Source organism: Natator depressus, chromosome 20, assembly GCF_965152275.1.
Source record: "Natator depressus isolate rNatDep1 chromosome 20, rNatDep2.hap1, whole genome shotgun sequence".
NCBI classification, from domain to species: Eukaryota; Metazoa; Chordata; order Testudines; family Cheloniidae; genus Natator; species Natator depressus.
This window is the reverse complement of record NC_134253.1, coordinates 27,342,681-27,364,736: the sequence shown is the minus strand read 5'-3', so window position 1 is coordinate 27,364,736 and position 22,056 is coordinate 27,342,681. Positions and strand designations below refer to the sequence as shown.

Below are 22,056 nucleotides of genomic sequence, written 5' to 3'. Positions count from 1 at the left end.
GTGGCTCTGAGCTGGTTCCTAGGGGATGCAGTTACGATAGGTTTACAGATCATGGGAGGTAAAGCCCTAGTAACCTTAACAAGGAGACTTTTTTATCAGCCAAACCATCAAGAAACAAACCTCTTGCTTTGAGCTTGTTTTCATCAGTCAATATTAATTCAGGATAATACAACCACCTAATCCAGCCAATGAAGACACTTCTGAATCTCAGCAGTGCTCAATGACCCTCTTATCATAAAGTGAATTAAAGGCCTGAGGGTTTCACAACTGGAGACCTTGATTCCAGGCTGGGTGCCTCCTGGCACCATCATTGTGAGGCAGCAATTGGGTTAAAGAAACTGAATCTGATAGATTAGGAAAATTCAACTATCCATTAAAATTGTGAGGTTAAATAGAAGGTGAAATGTGACCAAAAAGGGGCAATAGTTCTGAGACTTGGTGTCAGGAATCAGGAAACTCAGTTTTCCAGCAACCTAACCAGCACAGCTGGCCTGTAGTGGACTGTTTGATTGGCTACCCTGCCTGATTGGTGGGCAGAGTCCACAGATAAGCTTACACCCGGCAGCTGGAGCAGTGGTGGTTGTTCAAAGCCTTTGTTCCTGGCTGTTAGCTGCTTGTTCCAGCCTTGCCTTGTTCCAGGTAACCTGGCCCTGACCCTTGACTCTGGTTCCTGACCTGGGGCTCCTATTCCTGGCTACTGACTCCTGCTGTGATGGGGGGGAGGGATTTTATCAGCAAAAAGTAAAAAAATTGTTTGTTTCTGCTTGGCACATTTCCCCTTCCCCAAACCCCCTAACACAGTTATGTCTTGACATATTCAGCAAATGTCAGCTACTAAACCTTTCAATGGAAGGGAAAGCAGCTAGTAACTGGCTCAGATAAAGTTAATTATCCATATAATAGCGGGTTTTTTTTTTTAATTTTTCCAATTAACTATTTATTTTAAAACAATTACAACCCAATCCCTGTGATCATAGTGCCATCACTACTGGATCCTCTGTTAACTACAAGATCCTTAAACAGGGGGGTAGTTTGATCCCTATTGGGGGGCCAGAACCCCCTCTTCCCACCAGAATCCATTCCTGATGGGCAGAGATGTCCCGTGCAGGTGCCGCTTCCCACTAGAGCTGAGAGAGGCTGGATGTGGATTCCAGGGCCATCAGGAAGGGAGCCCGGTGCACGAGGGCCTGTGAGAGAGGCAGACACACCCAAGGGGCTGCTCACTTGATGAGCTTCTTGGCCTTGAAGCAGCGGTGCAGGTAACAGTTGCTAGGCAGGTATAACTTCCTATGTTCCTCAGGCTTCTTCTCTTTACACACCTCACCTGGAAACCTGAGTTTTCTCCCCCTCCCCTCTGCCATTGACATTGAGTGAGTGCATTAGGGGCCCAGATTAAATGCCCATTGAATAAATGGGACTCCCTCCCTTGGTTCTAGTGGGTCTAGGATCAGGCCCTAATTCTATTTTCCCCCTACCCAGAGGACCAAATTCTGCTCTCATTGAGACCAGTGTAAATGTGAAGCAACTCCACAGTCTACGGGGGCAGAGCCTGGGCCTGTGTTGTTTGGATTTGACTTTGGGATCAGTATTTGTGTGTGGGCTATGATTTAGCAGATTAATGACCTTTTAAACTTAATACTCCATTAGTAGCTGCTGTGTGCAGCAGAAAAATGTGGATTGTGTGCCAAATCCTCCCCTCAGTTACACGTGTTCCCATCTTCCATGAATATCAACTAGACCAAAGGTTTTCAACCTTCTTTCATTTATGGACCCCTAAAAAATTTCAAATGTACATGCAGACTCCTTTGGAAATCTTAGAGATAGTCTGAGGACCCTCAGGGTGCGTGGACCACAGGTTGAAAACCACTGAACTAGAGTCACTTACATTAAACCAGTAACAGGATCCCATAGAAACTAGAGCTAGAGGGGAAGGATCTAGCAGGGCGTGTAGCCAGGATTTTCAAAGAAGCCTCTGCCATCCACTTTCATTCAAACTGGGCACCTAAATCCTTCAGGCTTGGTTGAAAATTCCATTCTCCTGCCAGGGGCCGCTGCAGGCGTGTTCCAGACGAGGTCCTCTCCAGGGCCAACCTTTTCCCAGGCCAGTTTTAAATGTCTCAATGCCAGACTGAATTTCACCATCTTTCCCTCTTCACGTTCAGCTTAAGTGGGCAGGCAGGGACACTTCAGAATGAACTGGTATTTGTAGTTTCTCATGGACTTGCTGCCTACTGCTTTGTTGTTTATTCTCTGGCATTTGTGTTTAAATAAATTAAGGCTCTGTCTCCTGTTCCGGAAGGAGCATCTGTGAGTTAATTGAGGCAGGGATCAGGGAAGCTCAGTCAGAGTTTCCTGACTTATCTTCTGATAGTCAGGTCTTTAATTGTCAGCAGGAAGGGTTGGGGCAGATCCGTACCTGGGGCTTCAGGAAGGCTATCCCTGTGTCACTTCCTCCAAAGAATGGGGCTCTCCAGGCAGCCTGTCCAATCTGACTGTGTTCCCTTGTGGAGATGGGGCCCCACACAAAGCACTTGATACCACCACCTTGAGGGCAAAGCCCTGTGGGGTTTGCCAAAGGGGCTATCAAGGATCCCAGATCCTTCTCAGATATAACAGTTCCTACAAAGCAGGGTCCAGGGGAAACAAAATCCTGCAGCTCTCTTTGGGAGCTCAGGGCTCTGTGGGGCTCAGACCCTTCTTTCTTCTGGCCCCTGCTATGTCACTATTTCTTGTTATCTGCATGGACCAGCTGAGAATCTGGCTTACATATGGGATATTTTCTAAAACTGCCCAAAAGAAGGGGCCTTGGAAATGGGCAGCTCAGCTTCTTACATTACCTATGAACCTACTTCATTCAAAAGTAAGGTCCTTGAAACCATTAGCACTTCTAAGCCATTTGCCTTTAACACCCTCATCCCCTCTACGTAAAGCAGAGAGCTGCTATCTGATCAGAACCTGGGGCTTTACCAGGAATATCTTAATCTGTTGGTGTTTGGTACCTAGAAGCCAGCAGAGACCCTGCCAGTATGGACCCATAATCCATTCTGCACCCAACAATGGCACTGACAGAGACTCCTAGGCAAGGGGCCTCTTAGACAATCTACTGCTGACTTCAGTGGGAGCAGCACCAGGCCTCCTGGGCTCATGTCAGCCCATCTCTGACCTAGCTACTGCACATGCACCGCATGTCAAGTGGATGCTTACAGGAGTAAGAGCTGTTGTTTAAATAACACTGTCCGCCTCCCCCCCGAATATGTTTAAAATGCCTTTGAGAACGTCATGCACAAAAGATCCTAACACTGAGACATTAATGCAACATTATGGCCCAGAAGGTTTCCCTCCTACAATAAAAGTGAATTTAGAAGTCTCAGCTCTAATGTTCTAAGTGCTCAGATGGTAGTAGAGTCTTGCTAACTAAGGTGCCAACTGTTAGCATTCACTTTTTTTCTTTGTAGAGACAAAGAGCTAGCAGTTCTTCCCTCATGGATTCTTTGGCAAGGAGGGACTCAGCTCCCTTCCTAAAAACAAAAGGAGTACTTGTGGCACCTTAGAGACTAACCAATTTATTTGAGCATAAGCTGTAGCTCACGAAAGCTTATGCTCAAATAAATTGGTTCATCTCTAAGGTACCACAAGTACTCCTTTTCTTTTTGCGAATACAGACTAACACGGCTGTTACTCTGAAAGCTCTCTTCCTGTCGCCAGGAAAGAGAAAATCGTAAAAGGCTTTATAAGACCTTTAGTCTACCCGGCACCCCCTTAGAACGGCAGGAACACTTTCTTCTTCCCAGGGATATTTGATTCTCACTATAGCTAGAAGTCTGTGAGCAAGGCTAAATGGTTATTGCAGGAGCTGGTTGAATTATTTGCTGTGGAATAACGAACTTGCTCCTATTGAAATAAATGGCAATCCTCCCATTGGCTTCAAAGGTACAGCATCAGGCTGAATGTGCATTGGAAAGGTCGACCTTTTTTTCTCTTTGCAAGCAATTTGCAACTTGATCCAAACGTTCTTATTCATACTTTGCCAGGTGGTTCATGCAAATAATTTTCAGCCTCTGGGAAATTGTTCTTTGACTAATCACTATTCTTGATGTGTGTCTGGTCACCTGACTCATGGGGTATTGGTTCTGCTCCTGGGAGTGCATGTCTGACGTGTTTAAAACTGGGGATTACTGGATAACAAATAGTGCACTTCCAAAATGCATTTTTTGATGAATAATTGTAATGCACTGTGCCAGTGCATGTGATCGGGATTCCCTCTAGCAGACCCAGTGAGGATCAAACCTGCTGTGTATTCATAGCTAACAGAGTTACTCTTTTTTTAACCGAACTGCTAGGGCAGGGGTGGGCAAACTTTTGGCCCGAGGGCCATATCTGAGTTGCGAAACTTTATGGAGGGCCAGGTAGGGAAGGCTGTGCCTCCCCAAACAACCTGGACCCCACCCCCTATCTGCCCCCTGACTGCCCCCCTCAGAACCCCTGCCCCATCCAACCCACCGCTCCTTGACCCCTGCCCCTAACTGCCCCCCGGGACCCCACCCCCTATATACCCCCTGACCCTTATCCACACCCCTGCCCCCTGACAGGCCCCCTGAGACTCCCACCCCCTATCCAACCCCCCTGTTCCTGGTCCCCTAACTGCCCCGACCCCTATCCACACCCCCGCCCCCCCCGGGACCCCACCCCTTATCCAACCTCCCCGTCCCCTGACCACCCACCCCTCAGAACCTCTGCCCCATCCAACTGCCCCCTGTCCTCTGACTGCCCCCCGGCGCCCCCTGCCTCCTTACCATGCCGCTCAGAGCAGGAGTGGCGGGCCAGAGCGCCGGCGGCGCAGCGCACTGAGGCTGCGGGAAAGGGGGGACAGCAGGGGAGAGGTCGGGGGCTAGTCTCCCCAGCCAGGAGCTCAGGGGCCAGGCAGGACAGTCCTGCGGGCTGGCTGTGGCCCACAGGCCATAGTTTGTCCACCTCTGTGTTAGGGTGGTGGTGTTTTGTAAGTCTCGCTTGCCCCCAGCAATCTTGACTCTGCCCTCTTGGCTGGCCAAGATGAATCAATCTCTAATGGTGACTCCATTGTCTGCAGTGACGGAGTGAAGTTGATTATTATGGTGTGTATTAATATGCTGGATTTCACAGTAAGCAAGTGAATGCTAAGGGGGGTACATGAGGTTTATGCTGTACAGGAGTGACTTTCATCCTTGGTCATGAATGCCCTGCATTCAGTCCTTCCTGACATCCATGGTATCTGTGTGGATGCAGCCACAGTTCATTAAATAATAATTTGCCCAACAATAATTAATCTTTCAGAATTCATAAGCATTTCCCCAAATACCCAGCAAATGGCCAAATCCTCTCAAGCAATGAATGCCATAGTACCACCAAGAGCAGCCCTAGCTTGCCAGTTGATACATTAATCCTTTTACGGGTAGTTTTGTGTCCACTATCTTTGCCCATCTTGGAGCTGGCACGTGGGGATGCTCCTTGAGTTGGTCTCCCTGGGAAATGCATCAACTTGCTCCAGTTTCATTTTCCCTGGAGGCTGCAGATGTGAGGAGGAACTAGTGATAGCCCTCCATTTCAGTGTGGCTAGAGCAGGGTCAGATGCAGGGATGATGCAGTCACTTAGCACCTCCCATCTGAGGAACTTAAAGCATTCTGCAAATGTGAAGTAAATGAGCCCAATTCAGCCATGAGACGGGGGCATGTTGTTCTCTCTAGTTTAAAGAGGGAGAATATGGGGGTAAGGGAAAGAAATGGGGGTTCTGATAAGCTGTTACAATTATTAAAGAAGTTGAATGTCCTCTACAGTAAAATACATAAACCCAAATGTTTTCTATTTGATGTTCAAATGTATTTATTGACTTGTTTGAAATGGGTGTAATAAACTTCAAAAGGCTTCTTGCTGCAGCCATGAGTTCAGCGGAGTCCATTCCAGAGTCCTAAGCACTTCCAAAGGATTGCATGAAGATGTATCTATGTGCACTGCAATTCCTGCAGAACTCATGAACTGAGCTGGATTAGTTCTCAATTTCCAAGTTGCACCACCTAGGTGCTCAAAGAAGGGGCAATGGTGTTATGCCAAGTAACAGACATAGAAATCACTGTAATACGGGATATGGTACTCAGTATATGAATAGTTTTGTCTTTTTACCTTTTAAAAAGAAATTGCTAATGTCACCCTTATGCACCACGCTTCCTTGGTTTCGAGTTCCTTAGCTCTAGCAAATACTAGATCAGAAAATTACATTTAATTATTCCTGCAGTTTCCATTGGTTACAATATTTGCTTTTACTTCCTGTCCTAAGCTGTTGTGTAGCGCTGCTGTGTGCTGTATCCTGTAAGATAGTTGCTACGTTTCACACCAGAGGTGGCTCAATATTTTCAGTGGTCAGTGAAGTGATCCACAGCTATGGTTTGTATATTAGCTTGTAACGAGCTTTGGGATCCTGCAGGGTGTTATATGAATGCAATATATTGACAATGTTATCATTTAATTGTTAAATGTTCTGTTCTAATAAATACAAAAATCTGCTAGCAGATCAGAGGAGGAAGTATGTTGGGTGGAAGATGCAGCAGAACGTGAGTGTTTCTCTGAATTTCTTGTTGGATCCAAAAAACACATCAGGAACAGAAATGGATGATGTGGTTTCTATTCTTGTTTTTGTTTTAAGTTTTATGTTACGCTGATTTATTCCTCTCTTGTGGACACATGGAGCCAACGGCGCTTGTAGCAACACAGAGAGCAAGAGCATGAATTAGCTGAATATGAATATCAAATGTTTAGCCAAGCCTTGCACATTTCAAACTTTAGAAGAATATTGTGCTCACTGGACTGAATGCTCAGACCGTGGGTGACAATCTGCTTCTGCCCTTTAATTTGCAACATGGCACAGACACACCCTTGGGTGTTGCACACCTTAATATACACAAGTCAAGTGCATGCAACAGAGAAAATCTGGAACAAATTAAATTAAATGTGCACGTCTGGGCATTTAGATCAACTGTTTGTGGCTGGAATCCTTTCAGAGCACTGGCTGCCCTCCTCTATCATTTATTTTAAAAAAAGATTTGTAGAGCTGTAATTCAGTCTGTGCTTAAACAGTCAGTTTGAGATATTTAGCAGTGAGGGCCTGCGTGACCATCAGCTTTGTTGCCCTTTTAAACTAATTTAAAATACATGTAAATGTTTTTAATATATAACAGTTCTGTAAATGTAACTGGCAGGCTTCCTACTCTCCAGACGTGAAGGGCTTAGTTATAAGTAAGGCTGGGTGTTTGTCAGGGTAAAAGTCAGCTTTTTCGTGGCAAAAAAAAAGCTTAAAAAAAAGGAAAATGACTTGGTCTGTAATGTTTTTAATTATGATTATGTTTATTTTCCATTGAAAAAAGGGCTAAATGCTTGATATCAAAGCTTATAGGAGTATAAAGTTAACAAAATGGCACAAAAAAGAACCAAATGTGTAAAAATGAATGGGAGAGAATTGCAAACCAGGTTACAAAGACTGCCTTTTTAGGAAAAACCCGAAATGTCACAGGGCCAGATGAGGTCTCAGTTGTGTAGTAACTCCATTGAAGCTATCGCAGCTCTGCCTTTTCCATGTACAATGGAGATCGGAATCTGCCCCCTGGAAATCTTGTCATGTGAAAAACGAAAAGCCTTGGACCCTGATTCCTATATTTGGATCTGCTGGAGCAGACCCCTATGCCAAGCCCCGAGGAGCCAATTACAGGATCAGGGCCCAAGAGGGTTGCCAATTTTGGTTGGACGGATTCCTGGAGGTTTCACCTCATGGCATAATATTTAATTAAAGATTAAACTTTAGTTCCTGTGGACTCCAGGACAATCCTGGAGGATTGGCAACCTTAGGACCCAAGTGAGGAGGTTTCATGACTGACTCCAAACCCTTTTGTAAAATGTTTGCTTCCAGGCAGATGCTGTGATGAGGCTCTCACTCTGCTGCGGCCACCTGACACCTGCCCTGTAGGTGGGGAGAGGGCCGCAGCATGGAGCGGGCAATGCTGTGAAATGTTTTGACCTGTGCTAGTGAAACCTGCCACTGACTGGGCCGGATCCTGAAGTCTATATCTATACACTAGGCAGTGCTGTCTAGTGGCTAGAGCATTCGATTCCCAACTCAGGAGACCGAGGTTCTGTTTCTGGCTCTGCTACTGTCCGCTTCAGTGACCTGGGGTAAGTCACTTTCACCTCTCAATTTCCCCATCTATAAAATGGGGATAATGGTATTTTGTAAAGTGGTTTGAGATCTGCTGATGAAAAGTGCTACATAAGAACAAGGTATTCTTATTAGTCAAGCAAAGATCCTGTTGGCTTCACTGTGAGCGTTGCCTGAGTTAGGAGGTCAGGATTTGGCCCTCGGGCAGTTTGATGCAAGATGTCACTTTGGGTTAGAGTTGGGTGCTTTGTTCAGGATAAACCTGCAGTCCTGCTGTAGCCACTCAGCCTCCAGCTGGAGGCCTTTGGGAATTGATTTTGTGTTTTATTTCCAGACTTAAGCAGAAAGGTATGCTAAACAGTTTTTGTGACTCTCCAACCATAAGCGGCAGGCATCTGACACCAAACCAAACAGAGACCTGGGGGAAATGGGTTTTCAGAGAGAATTCCTATAAAAGCAAAGGCAAAGACTGAGGTGTGTGGAGTCCTTGTCAGATTCCCTTCCTTTCCAGTGAGCGCCAACTAAACAGGGAGCCTTCATCTCCCGGGGCTGCAGCCAAGTCCAGAGTGAAGCAGGGTGCAGCCTCCCGGTTAAAGGAGCCGATGCCCAGGGCTGCCCGCATGCAGCTCGCAGGGAGGGAGCTTCCACCTCGTTTTGTTTGTATTAACAATAGTGCAAAGTGCCAGATAAAAATTCTCTTTGGTTAAAAACCGAGTCCGGTTGCATAAACACAGTGACCCAACTTGAGCTTAACCTTAATGTGGCTTCCCATAACATGACATCATGCAGGGGCCAGGTTACCCTCCTATTCCAAAGGGCTGCTTCTGCCTGCAAAAATGCCTCCCCCCCCACCCCCCCGAGGATAATCTCCTTCTTCCTGTGTGAATTAGGAGAAGAGATGCAGGGCCCCTGGACCATCCTGTCTCCAAACAAAACGGCCGCAATAACAACCCTCTCCGCCCCCCCGCTCTGTTTCCTCTGAACTGCTGCAGAACAAATGCTTTCTGCTTAGAGGGTGCTGGGGTGTCCAGGAATTGTGCAAAGTGCTATCAAATTGCTGCACCTTTTCAAATCACTCCCAGGGTAGTTACCTAATGGATGTCACAAGGCTCTGGGTCAGGAGCCTAGCTGCATTTGAGTTACTCGTGTCCAGTCCAGTCCATTCTTATGCTCATTTATTCCTTGTGCTTTCAACAGTTTCTCTAACAAGGTCATCGTGACCGGATTCCAATCTGGGCTGATCGTGTTCTGCTGAACTTAATTCCCCCTGGAATTTTAGGCCTTGTCTGCAATGGGAATTTGTCCTGATTCCAGCCATCAAAACCAGCCACTGATGCAACTACTGCAGTGCTAACCCCAAGTGCAGGCAAGGCAATTTCTAATCACATCTGTCCTTGGGATTTTGTCCTGGAGTAACTACAGCAATGGGTGGCTGCTGATTGCTGGAATCGAAGCAAATTTCCATTGCAGATAAGGTTACAGTTGAGCATAACATTCTTTGTCACTTCCCGTCCTAAACTGCCATGCAGTGCTATTGTACTCTGGCAAATAGTTGCTGTGTTCCACCCTAGAGGCAGCTGCATTTCAACGACAGTGGGTGGTGTGATTCCCATACTTCTAAAACACTTTCAGATGGAAGGTGATATAAAGGTTGGCTATTATCCTAAGGAGGTAAGGCGCATTTGTGACTTCCTGTTAGGGTTGGGAATCCCAGGGCCATTTGGACTTTGGGAAGCTTTCATTTGAGCTGAGTTATTTGTAGAGAGTTGGGGTGGGGGGTCCTCTTCCAGGAGATTTCCAACATTCCTAGGATTCCAGGAGAGGGGTTCAGTGGTAGGTAACTGCAGTTTGCCATGAACAGGAACAATCACAGCTATGAGGCTTGAACAAAAATCTTGGCTTTAAGGTTGTTTGAAAATGCAAAATCTATTAAAACAACTAATGTTGCTTTGAAAAATAAGAGAGTAATAAAAGGGATGCAAACATCTATTATTTTTGGAAACATTTCTCCACTGGTTCTCTGCTGGGCACCAGAATGTGATCACATCTGCAGTCCGCTCCGAGATCAGGTTACTGAGTGCCTCTCGACTGAGCAGCTTTGCTGGTGTAGGCTGTGGGGAAAAACTACACAACATGCTAAAAACCTGCCCTGAGCCAGTGAAACCGGAATAACCCATCAGACTAAAGTGGTGCAATTTGTGGAATGGACTGTAATGTCCCTCTAGTCTTCTTGGCCTTGTCTACGCTAAATGATTTTGCATCCTTTTTTTTTTTTTTTTTTCTTTTAGGCAGTGGTGCAAATGAGGATCTCAAGTGCGCTAGCTGAAAATGCTGGAGCCCTGTATGTACTACAGCATGAACAAATGATAGGGAAACTGGTGGAAGATTTTCAAATGCAGCCCTTGGGAAGAAGGGTGGCCTTGGGGTTCAGGAATGGGAGTCAGGAGACCTGGGTTCTTTCCTGGGTCTGTCATAGACCTTACTTACTTGGGTAAGTGACCTGAGCTCATCATGCCTCATTTTCTTCATCTGGGATTTTCAAGCGTCAGGTTCCTTTTGAAAATCCCAACTTCCATCTGCGAAGTGGGGATAATACTTCCCTGCCTCACAGAGGGGCTTGTGAGGGTTAGTTAATTATTGTCTAAGAGACTCTGACAAAGGGGGTAGAGAAATGCAAGCTCTATTATATTAGTTTGTATTATAAAAGCCAGAGCACTGAGTTCTTAACTATCTTTGCACCTTCCTATTAAGCAGCTGACCCTGGCCACTGTCTGTCTAGACATGGAGTTACTCCGCAATTGCTAGTGGAGTGAATAATTCCCTTTGTGGGTCAGGGTGGGGCCTTCTTCTGGTGTAGCTGGAACTGGGTCAAGCTAAACAGGAACACGGCGCTTTTATTCCGGAATAAGAGTGGCCAATGTATGGAGTTATTCAGGAATAGCTATTGTGCTTAAACAAACCTGAATTAACGTTCAAGCGTAGACAAAGCCTGCCAAAGGTCTAGCTGGACACTTGGTGTGAGCCAGTCTAATTCCTATGGTCCTGTTCTTTGTACAGAAAATCCTCTGTGGACACAGACCGGCGGGACCTCAAACACACTCCTGACCCTTATATACTCTTCAGGTCTATGTCCAAGGTGTGGCTCTGTTGTAATGAGACATTGACCGTTCATCTAAAACCAGTTATGCTGGGTGGTTTTTGCTGATTGCAGTGGAATTTGAGACCCCCCCCCACCCCCCCTACCTCTTCATGTAATCAAAGCTACCAAGGGTCCCACATCAGGATTCCAAGCTGCGATGTTTTCTCCAGAGCAGCCCATGCTCTGCACATACAGCTGCCCTGCACAGTTGCCAACTTTCACGTGGTAAATAAGCCCCCTGACTTTCACAATAAGCCAACAATCAAGCTAATCCCGTTTCAAAACAGGGCTGAAACAAGACAATCCCTAAGAACTCCAACACTCTGTGACTAGATTTCCCCCCTCAACCCGCGTGCAGTCTGGGACTGTGGTGGGCCTGCTGTGCACCCCTGACTCCCCTGCTTGCCAGGAGCCGATCCAAAAGAAAGAAGCTACAAGCCAAAAACTAGCCAACAAGGAACTCACAAACCAATTAAGGCAAAACCAAGCCCCGTTTTTGTTCTTGTTTTTTTTTTTTTTCCACTGGTTTAGCATGTCTGTAACACTGTTCTTCCTGCTGCTGCTTGTTTGTGGATTTCCTCCCTTCTCTTTAGAGAGCAGGATGACTCCAGATCCTGGCTCATCTCCATTGTTATGGACTGGAGGCAATTTGCAATGCACACACCTTTCTGATATTTTTTTATTGTGCTGCAGTATGCAAAGCAGAAATGCTAGCAGAGTAAACATGGTTTCTGGAGAAAGGCCAATTTAGGATGCACCAGTTTTAAAAAATTATTTAGAAACAACAAGACAACATCCTAAGATGTACAGCTGTCTAGAAGAAAGCAGCAGGCTTCCAGGTGTATCTCCAACATGTAAATACTCAGTAGAACTGGCTTCTCTTTCATGTGTTTGGGCAGACTAATTATAATTGGAGGATTCTAAGTTTGTACTTTTGGTTAAATTCACCCCAAGCTGTTCCTGTTTTTTAAAACTGTTTATGAAATACAGTGTAACCCACACACCTTCTGGGGGTGGTGTTCTGTCTCTAGTGGCATTGAGACCACTTAGAGAGAGAGAAAATGAGTCTGCTCTACACCCTTAGCTAAAGCAGTTGGTTTTTAGCTCATGCGGTAGGGGCTCATGCACTAAGCTCCAGAGATCCTAGGTGCATTCCCGCCCTCGGTGTTACAGCAGCACTTACAACACTTTAAAGAAAAAAAACATTTGCAGAACTAGCATGTCTAGAATTTCACTCAGCATGCACCCCGACTGCGCTAGAAAAGCCTGTCAGAAGAGCTGGGTCTTGTTAAAGGCCTCAAGGCAAAGGGGATCACCCACGTGTTGTCCAGAGCTGGAGATCTGCCAGTGTCCTTGGGATAAAAATCCCTCCTTGATTTGCAATAAAGTATTTAATTTGATATACAGCCTTGATGTCACCAGTGTCCCAATAATTGTTTCATTCTGATTATCCCAGGTCTTCCAACTTGGGCCTGCCCCCAACTGCTTCATGGCAGCCTGACTGAGCTTTGGAAAGAGAGACAGAGTCCCTGAGATTCAGCTCAGCCAAGAAAGGACTTGGGCATCTGGGCCTGCATGCCTTTTCTCAGCTTCTAATGCATTGTGTCCGTAGCCCCTTTCCTAGTATCTCCCCAAGGGACCCTAAGACTGGAACAGGCCTGGATGTAGTGTTGCCTAGAATATGTGCCTTGCTTATCTGCTGCCCAAGAGCAGAATTTGCACCTGTCGTTGTATGGTCTCTGCATTCATTTTTGGTTGGTCATGGTGTTTCCTGCAGAATTCTCTGCAGTGATTTTGGCCTTTTGGAGTCTGCAGCAGAGAGAGACTCTAGGGCAGGGATTCTCAAACTCGGGGTCGGAACCCCTCAGGGGGTTGCGAGGTTAGTACATGGGGGGTCACAAGCTGTCAGCCTCCACCCCAAACCCTGCTTTGCCTCCAGCATTTATAATGGTGTTAAATATATTTAAAGTGCTTTTAATTTATAAGAGCGGGTTGCACTCAGAGGCTTGCTATGTGAAAGGGGTCACCAGTACAAAAGTTTGACAACCACTGCTCTAGGGACCTGAAGACATTTTGTTTTCTTGTTATAGGGCCTGATCCTTCTCCCATTGAAGCCAATGGGAATATTGCCCTAGTCTTTCCATTTGTCCATCCTTGCCTTTGTCAGCAGGGGAGCCACCTTCCCTGTTACTGATTGTCTGGGTCCATCTTGCCTCTCTGTTGCTGTCTCTCCTGTTTTTGTATCAGAGTCTCTCTGTGGATATCCTTGCCTACTTGGCGTAGTGCAGCCCGGCTCCCCCAGACCCCACAACCTAGCCAACAGGGGAGAAGTTGAGGCTATACGTGGGGAGAACATTGTTCCCTAGGGGAACGGGTGATACGGGGTGGGATAACATGGAAGTCACTGGGGATTTTCTTCAGTGGGGGAACGTGAACACGAATGGGAGTTGCAAACGCCATGAAGTGGGGTTTGAGTTAATTAATGATGAACATTGCTACGATTTGTTAACAGCAACATTGTGCTCGGTGGTGTGCTGCACACAGAAAGTGAGATGATCCTGGCGCGAGGCAGCATGGTTTGTCCAGACCAAGGACGTAGGAGATCTGGGCTCTTTTCCTGGCTTTGGGAGTCCCTTCTCCATTCTGCCTCTGCTGCCCCTTTGCCTGTTATGTCTACGTGGACTGGGAGCTCACTGGGTCAGGGATTCTTCTCTTGTGTCTGTGCAATGCCCAGCAGAGTGGGGCTCTGGGATCAGTGGTTCAGAAGACAAACATGGAAGGAATAAAGGTGTAAAATGCTACAGTGACATTGCGGTGCTGCTCTAGTTCATCAGTGTAGATGCTATGCATGCTGGTGGGAGGGGTTCTCCCATCAGCGCAGGGAACCCACCTCCCCAAGAGGCAGTAGTTAGGGTGACGGAAGAATTATTCCGTGGACCGAATGGTATCTCCACGGGGATTTAGATCAGCTTATCTACGCTGCTCAGGGGCCTGGATTTTTCACACTGCTGACAGAAATAGTTAAACCAACCGAATTTTCTTGTGTAGACCTGGTCTAGGTTTCCCTCTGGGAAGATACTCATGCAGTCAAGTCACAGTGTTCTTTCTCTCTCTGTTTTAAACAAATCACTGTCAGATCTCCTGAAATTAAGAAGGTTTCAGAGTAGCAGCCGTGTTAGTCTGTATTCGCAAAAAGAAAAGGAGTACTTTGTGGCACCTTAGAGACTAACAGATTTATTTGAGCATAATTAAGAAGTGAGGTCTGCCTCATGGGAGCTTCGCACTGAGAGGTGCAAAGGGAAGAGATCACCTGTGAGTCTCCCCTGCCACAGGAGGTGCATTTCCCCTTCCCCCTGTTAAATCTGTCACCACAGGGGTCATGTGTTTCCTCCTCCCTTAGGCAGTTTCCCTTACTGCACTTGGTAAGAGCCAGGCTGCTGGGTGGGATTATAGCATAAAGGTGAGGGTGAGGGCCGGATCCCCGCACGCAGCCTGGCAGGGGACGTGAACATTGGGCCTAATCACATCAGCCACGCTATCAGAGGCTCGTTCACCTGCACATCTACCAATGTGATATATGCCATCATGTGCCAGCAATGCCCCTCTGCCATGTACATTGGTCAAACTGGACAGTCTCTACGGAAAAGAATCAATGGACACAAATCAGATGTCAAGAATTATAACATTCATAAACCAGTGGGAGAACACTTCAATCTCTCTGGTCACTCGATTACAGACCTAAAAGTTGTAATATTACAACAAAAAGACTTCAGAAACGACTCCAACGAGAGACTGCTGAATTGGAATTAATTTGAAAACTGGATACAATTAACTTAGGCTTGAATAGAGACTGGGAGTGGATGGGTCTTTACACAAAGTAAAACTATTTCCCCCCCCCCCCCCCCGCCACTGTTCCTCAGACGTTCTTGTCAACTGCTGGAAATGGCCCACCTTGATTATCACTACAAAAGGTTTTCTTCCCCTCCCCGCTCTCCTGCTGGTATTAGCTCATCTTAAGTGATCACTCTCCTTACAGTGTGTATGATAACACCCATTGTTTCATGTTCTCTGTGTATATAAATCTCCCCACTGTATTTTCCACTGAATGCATCCGATGAAGTGAGCTGTAGCTCACGAAAGCTTATGCTCAAATAAATTTGTTAGTCTCTAAGGTGCCACAAGTACTCCTTTTCTTATTGGGGTTGTAGCAGAGCAAGTTAGCCAGGAAAGGGAGCTGTCCCAGGTCAGGCCCTGTGCTCTGCCTCTGGGGCAGAGACCACCTCCGGGCATGTCTACACTTGCCATTTAAAGCGAAAAAAGTCCCTTTTTTGTAGAAAAACTGTCGGAGCATCTACGCTTGCCAATGACTTTTTGTGGTGAAACTCAGAAGTTTCACCGCAGAAAGAAAACCCCCTCCACAAGAGGCATACAGCTCTTGCCGGTGATGCTTTTATGGTGATGTGCAAGTGAAGACACGTTCTTCCTGTTTACAGAGCTTTTAGCCTCCTTAGGATCTCCCACAGTGCCTAGGTGACCACTCTGGTCAGTAGCTCTGGTGCTCTGATGCCAGGTAAACAGACATTCACCCCTCCCCTGTAAAGCCCCAAGAACTTTGAAACTCCCCTTCCTGTTTTCTTGGCAAGTGCTCACCTATCCTCTGGCCAGGTGAGAATGGCTGTTCCATAGAGCAAAGGATCCCCTGCTTGGAGCAGTGCTGAGCTCCTGGAGCTGATCAGTGTCTGGAGAGAGGAGGCTGTGCAGGGACCCAGGATGCCCCGCGATCACCCCCCTTCCCACAAGACCTATCGTCAAAATGGAGAGAGCTGCACTGTGGGATAGCTGCCCTTAGTGTGCTGCTCTCATCAGGGATGGTCTTAGTCTCTAAAGGTTTCAGAGTAGCAGCCGTGTTAGTCTGTATTCGCAAAAAGAAAAGGAGTACCAGTGGCACCTTAGAGACTAACCAATTTATTAGAGCATAAGCATTATTATTATTCGGATGCATCCGATGAAGTGAGCTGTAGCTCACAAAAGCTCATGCTCAAATAAATTGGTTAGTCTCTAAGGTGCCACTAGTACTCCTTTTCTTTTAGTTTCTAAAGCAGCTGGTTCCTCTGGTGGAAGCTCTCCAGAGGACAGTCTGTACCACTCCTGATTTTGGAGGGATCAGAGTCCAGCACTCGAATGAAATGAAGGTTACCATTAGGTGAGGCCTTGGGGGTGGGAGTGGAGAGAACTCCCCCCCCCCCCACCTTAATTTCTGTTAGGTGCTCCCATTCATACAGTGAGCAAAATCACAGAGCCAAGAGTGCAGATCTGAGCAACTTGTCCCCTCTAGTGCCAGACCAGTGCCTCCAGAAGTGGAGGTGCTCAGAGAATGGCGTTGCAGCCTAGATCAAACTAGTAAAAGACTCAGATTACAGTTCCTGGGTGAATCAAGTCTCCTGCTTGGCAGATGTCTGTGGCTTGGTAAGGCCCGCCTAGGGGAGGGCACAAAGAAGGATGGGCTCTTTGCAGAGAGCTCTTGCAAACTTGCCTCTCAGGAGTCAGTGTTTCAGAGATGCCTGTGACAGACTTTGGAGGTATAGCATTTGTCTTAAACTTTTCTATTGGCACAGGCCTCCTCCTTGCCTGGAGGAGCCTCTCTCTGTCTTCCAGGGATGAGGTCGTCCATCTCCTTGCTGAATAGCAGCTCTGTCTTTCTGTGCTGGGGAGACCAATGCTAATTGTCAGATTTGGATGCAGTAGCTGTGCTTTCAGGTAAGAACGTTCTTTGGAGTAAAACACTGTAGTGACTAAGGTTTTTTTAAAAATTGGCTTTTTGAATTTCTGACAACGTAGGTTTGTATTGTAGTGGGCTGTGTTCAAATAGCTGGACTGGAGCATGTGTGAGGAGAATACTAGTTCTGTACTAGCTCCATTGTTCAGCTTTGATCAGTATTGATTGTGATTATTAGTTGGAGCAGAATTTCAGCTATTCATCGCTGCTCATTGCCATACTACATTGGCTATCAGTGGTCCAGTCATGTGCACCAAATGCCTTCCCAGACCCAAAGGAGAGAGGCAGTACCTTCCAGTGTCACTGAACATTAAGAAATGAAAAGCCAGGATGTGTAGGCATTTTTATTTTCTGTTAAAAGAATGAGTCTGAACTTGCTGTGAACCTGTCACAGCTTTAACTGTGAGAGTAAAGGAGGAAGTATGTATAGGGATAGCAGCTCAGGTGAGGAATTCCTATGTGATGCAAGGAAATAAGGTGCACTGTGCACTTCTTTAACAGGAAGAGCTCCCAGTGACATCCCACAGGACAGGGGGTATGGAGTGAGAATTTCTCTTCCCCAGCATTGCCTGCAAGGTCAGTTACTAGCAATGGTTGATTAAAGGGAGGGAACTGCATAATGAGTTCTCTATGATGTGATGGGGGAAGAGGCTTTGAGGATAAACAATGGTCAGCTGCAGCTTCTTTTTACCGATAAGTGAACACCAAGCTTTGCAAGGCCCTGCCTGGAAAGGGAATGGCCACGCACTCGGCAACAGAACCAGACTCTCTCCTTTGTGCATCATGGCACTGGCCTGATTGTCCATTTGTTTGCTGCTGGGTGCTTTTTGTTTGTCTGTTTTGTATAATGCTGGTTTGTGGTGATCTCCGCCACTGATGCCGTGCGCCAAGGTCAGTTTCCTAATTGCAAAGCTGCACATGAGATGTCAGGGAAGCTCCCAGGAACAGAAGCAATTACTTGGCAGCACCTGGACCACACCCTGGTCACCAGTTTGCCGAGGGTTAGCCTGTAACTTCCTTATAAAGAACAAGAGACTTGTGGCATCTTAGAGACTAACAAATTTATTCGAGCATAAGCTTTCGTGGGCTACAGCTCACTTCATCGGATTTATATGAGCATAAGCTTTCGTGGGCTACAGCTCACTTCATCGGATGCAGTGAAGTAGCTCACGAAAGCTTATGCTCAAATAAATTTGTTAGTCTCTAAGGTGCCACAAGTCCTCCTGTTCTTTTTGCGGATACAGACTAGCACAGCTGCTACTCTGAAACGTAACTTCCTTGTGTTTCAGGGGGAGTTGGCAAAACTCTCTGAAACTTTCCATGTTCTCCAGCTGGGTATTTGTCTGAAGCCATGTTTAAGACCCTATCATTTAGGTGAATGCTGATAAACTGGTTTTCCATTCTTAGATACTACACAACCTACACATACAGACCGTGTCTCTTTTCTACTTATGCAGCTGGGTAAAGAGAAACTGAGGCTTTGCTCACTTGCAGACATGTTCTCAGTGAAGGGGAAGTGGAGGCAAACTGATACAATTTCAGTGCTGCTGGAAAGAAACTTTTGCAATTCCCTGGGGAACCATGAAAGCATGCAGTGTGCATAGCAAAGTTTATTGGGCCTGTCAAATAGTTGCTGAAGAGACGACCAGGGGGCGGTAATATCTTTTATCGGAGACAAGCTTTCTCACCGACACAAGTGGGCCCTATAAAAGGTATTACCCTCACCCAGCTTGTCTCTCTAATAGCCTGGGATCGGAGTAGTCAATAGGTGGACCACCAGACACTTTTGAACAGACCCTGAAATCTTTTAATTTTCTTCTCCTTATTTATTTATTAATATCATTATTTTTATTATTATTTTCTCTGGAGTCCGGACCTTGACAAAAAATAGACAACCCCTGTCTGGGGCCAATAGCAATACAAGAGCACTGCTTATAAGTAGTTGCTGAAATTTTAATCCTCTGAACAACATGCGATTGGTCTCCATTATCTGGTGGAAATTCAAGACAGCATTATCTCAGTATGCTTTTTGTCTCTCAGGCTTGAAAAAGACTGAAACTGGATGCCACATGGATTAACACACACGTGTAGTTTTATTATTTTCAGTATCCTTCTGATAAAATTAATCTGCGCTGGGTGTATGAGTTGGTGTGTTCAATGAATATTGCTTAGAGGCCAGTATGTATGGATCTGTCTCGCACTCATCATAGTATCTAAGCACCTATGTTGTTGTTCAGTATGGAAAAAATAAGGATAGACTGAAACCATTTCACAGCAAAATGTTGATTGAATCAAATGTATTTGAAACCTGCTTCCTGTGCATACAGCTGTTATAAAGTGCTATGTGCATGGCTGACGCCCTTTTATCCCTGTCTCCCAGGGCCCTGGTGCCAGGGGCCTGACCCTCTGCAGAGAAATGTATTGTTATTTCTCCTGCTAAAGTTTCCCCCTTTGTTTTGGCTGGTTTAAGGTTTTGCAAATGGCTGAGGAGGGAGATGCTTACAGGCCCGGCCTTGCTGGTGTGTGAAGTAATGTGTGTGAGCCCCTAACCAATTCCATTCCCTCAGAGACTCCTCCCACCCCCCCATCCTCCCCCAGGGAGCTCTCTAGCTGTCTGTTACCCCCAGTGGTTTTCTCTGTCTATCCCTAATCTTTCTTCCTATCTTTCCTTCCTCTTGCTGATCAAGACTTTAGTTGTCTTAAGATTTCCCCTGCCCTTGCAGATTGTAATGGGCTCCCACCCCCAACTGAGCTGTGGTTGGACCCGATGGTGCCCTGGAACGACTGCATGGTGGTGTGTAAGGTCGGCATACACCTCAGCTTCCTGCTGCCAGCTCCGAAGGGAGAAGCACGGGCTTGTGGTTACACCATTTGTGACTCTACCACAGGCTACCTCTGGGACCAGCCACACCTCTGTGCGTCAGTTTCCCCATCTGTAAAAATGGGGATGAGCACACCCCAGGAGGTAGGGGAGTATTATAAGTTAAATTCACCAATGTTTGTGCTGCACCAAGGCTCTCTGGGAATCGGAGCCATGTGTATAACGGCACGTCTTCACGAGCAATGTTTAAGCATGCCGCACTTTAACGTGGCTGTGTAATCTCTCCCAGCGCTATAAAAACCATCTCCACCAGGGGAGTAGCTCCCAGCACTGGGAGTGCGGGTCCCCAGTGCTGTACCACTGTCTGCACTGCCACTTTACAGCGCTGAAACTTGCAGCACTTGGGCGGGGGGCTGGGGGGGTTTCCACACCCCTGAGTGAGAAAGTTGCAGCGCTGTAAAGTGGCAGTGTAGACAAGGCCCAAGTGGATAGATCAAGAGACTGTCTTTAGCTGAGCTTTTGAATCTGGCTGCTTCTGTGTTGTGCTTTCAAATTCCAGGCCAGTTCATGCTGCATGTTTGCACAATTAGCAGGGTGTGTGGGGAGAGGCAGGTGGGGCACAGGTGATAACCAGGTTGGACTGGCTATAGTAACCTCATTACTGGGTTACCAACAATATTGTGAGCAGAGCAAATTCTGCTGTCCTGCGTGGGTAGACTCCGAAACGTCCGGGAAAAGGAGGCAGTATCGTTTGCTGGAGTGGGATACCATGAATGAGGACTCCTGGGTTCTGCTCTCAGCCTTGGGTAGCAGCCTCATTAAAGGGAATGACTCATGAAAGGGAACTGCAAGTCAGGACTCATGGGGGTTCTGTTCCTGTCTCCGTGAGGCTTGCTGTATGGTTTTAAGTGAGCCATTTTACCTTTGCATGGTGTCAAGTATCAGGGGGTAGCCATGTTAGTCTGTATCCACAAAAGCAACAAGGAGTCTGGTGTCACCTTAAAGACTAACAGATTTATTTGGGCATAAGCTTTCGTGGGTAAAACACCACTTCTTCAGATGCATGGAATGAAAATTACAGATGCAGGCATTATGTACTGACACGTGAAGGGAAGAGAGTTACCTCACAAGTGGAGAACCAGTGTTGACAGGGCCAATTTGATCAGGGTGGATGTAGTCCACTCCCAATTATAGATGAGGAGGTGTCAATTCCAAGAGAGGCAAAGCTGCTTTGTAATGAGCCAGCCACTCCCAGTCCCTATTCAAGCCCAAATTAATGGTGTTAAATTTGCAAATTAATTTTAGTTCTGCTGTTTCTCTTTGAAGTCTGTTTCTGAAGTTTTTTTGTTCAAGTAGAGCCACTTTCAAATCTGTTCTAGAATGTCCAGGAAGATTGACGTGTTCTACTGGCTAGAGCACTTCAATCTTCCTGGACATTCTGTAACAGAAGTGGTGTTTTACCCACGAAAGCTTATGCCCAAATAAATCTCAATGAAGTTTCAATGAAGTCACACAAATGAGGGTCATTCTTGTCAGTTGCCAGCTTGTGCAGATCAAGGAGTGACTGGTTCACATTCTTTTCCTGGTGCAAGGCACACTCCATTGCTGTCAACCCATTCTCCTAATCATCACGGTCTGGTTTCTTGATGTCCTACAAAAAGATGCGACCGCCCCTCTAGTTCTGCAGCTTCATGAGTTTTTCAGCATGCTCACACTCCTCCTCCTTTAAGGTGCCACCAGACTCCTTGTCATTTTTCCCTCTGTGTTTCCATTACTCTCATCTGCAAAATGGGGTTAGCAATAGCCTAAGAGGGCAATGAGGATTAGTGAGTTCATGTCTAATAAGCCTGACCTTAGAACCTTGAGATGGAAGGTGCTAGAGAAGGAAAAATAAATGGAAAAATTGGGGCAGATGTTAATGGCCTCTCTCTGGCTCTGAGCTGAGTTTCCCTCCATCCTTCGCTCCACTGCAGGGCAGTGCTGACTCCCAATTTTCATGCAGGCAGATGCCACGGGAGAGCTTCTGAATAGCTGCAAAACACAAACGCTGGTTTCTCCAATGCAAATGTTTTGTGCCACATCAACATCAGTGTGGGATGTTGGCTGCAAAAGGAAATGATGATGGGGCTTGAAATTACATTAG

General features: G+C 46.4%; 1 protein-coding gene across 5 annotated transcripts in view; it reads left to right on the top strand.

Annotated features, from left to right (window-relative positions):
* The first annotated feature begins 8,135 nt into the window (after positions 1 to 8,135).
* LPAR2 (lysophosphatidic acid receptor 2) overlaps positions 8,136 to 22,056 on the top strand; it is a 31,934-nt gene continuing 18,013 nt past the window's right edge. Inside the window, exons 1-2 of one of the 5 annotated variants that reach the window (XM_074935300.1) lie at positions 8,136 to 8,194; positions 10,466 to 10,668. In XM_074935300.1, the coding sequence (XP_074791401.1) occupies positions 10,611 to 10,668 (58 nt within the window). In that variant the 5' untranslated portion in view covers positions 8,136 to 8,194; positions 10,466 to 10,610. Of the gene's footprint in view, positions 8,195 to 10,446; positions 10,669 to 16,681; positions 16,783 to 16,832; positions 17,074 to 20,048; positions 20,058 to 22,056 lie in introns of those variants that run through there. The other 4 variants (XM_074935301.1, XM_074935304.1, XM_074935302.1 and 1 more) reach the window with 4 other exon arrangements.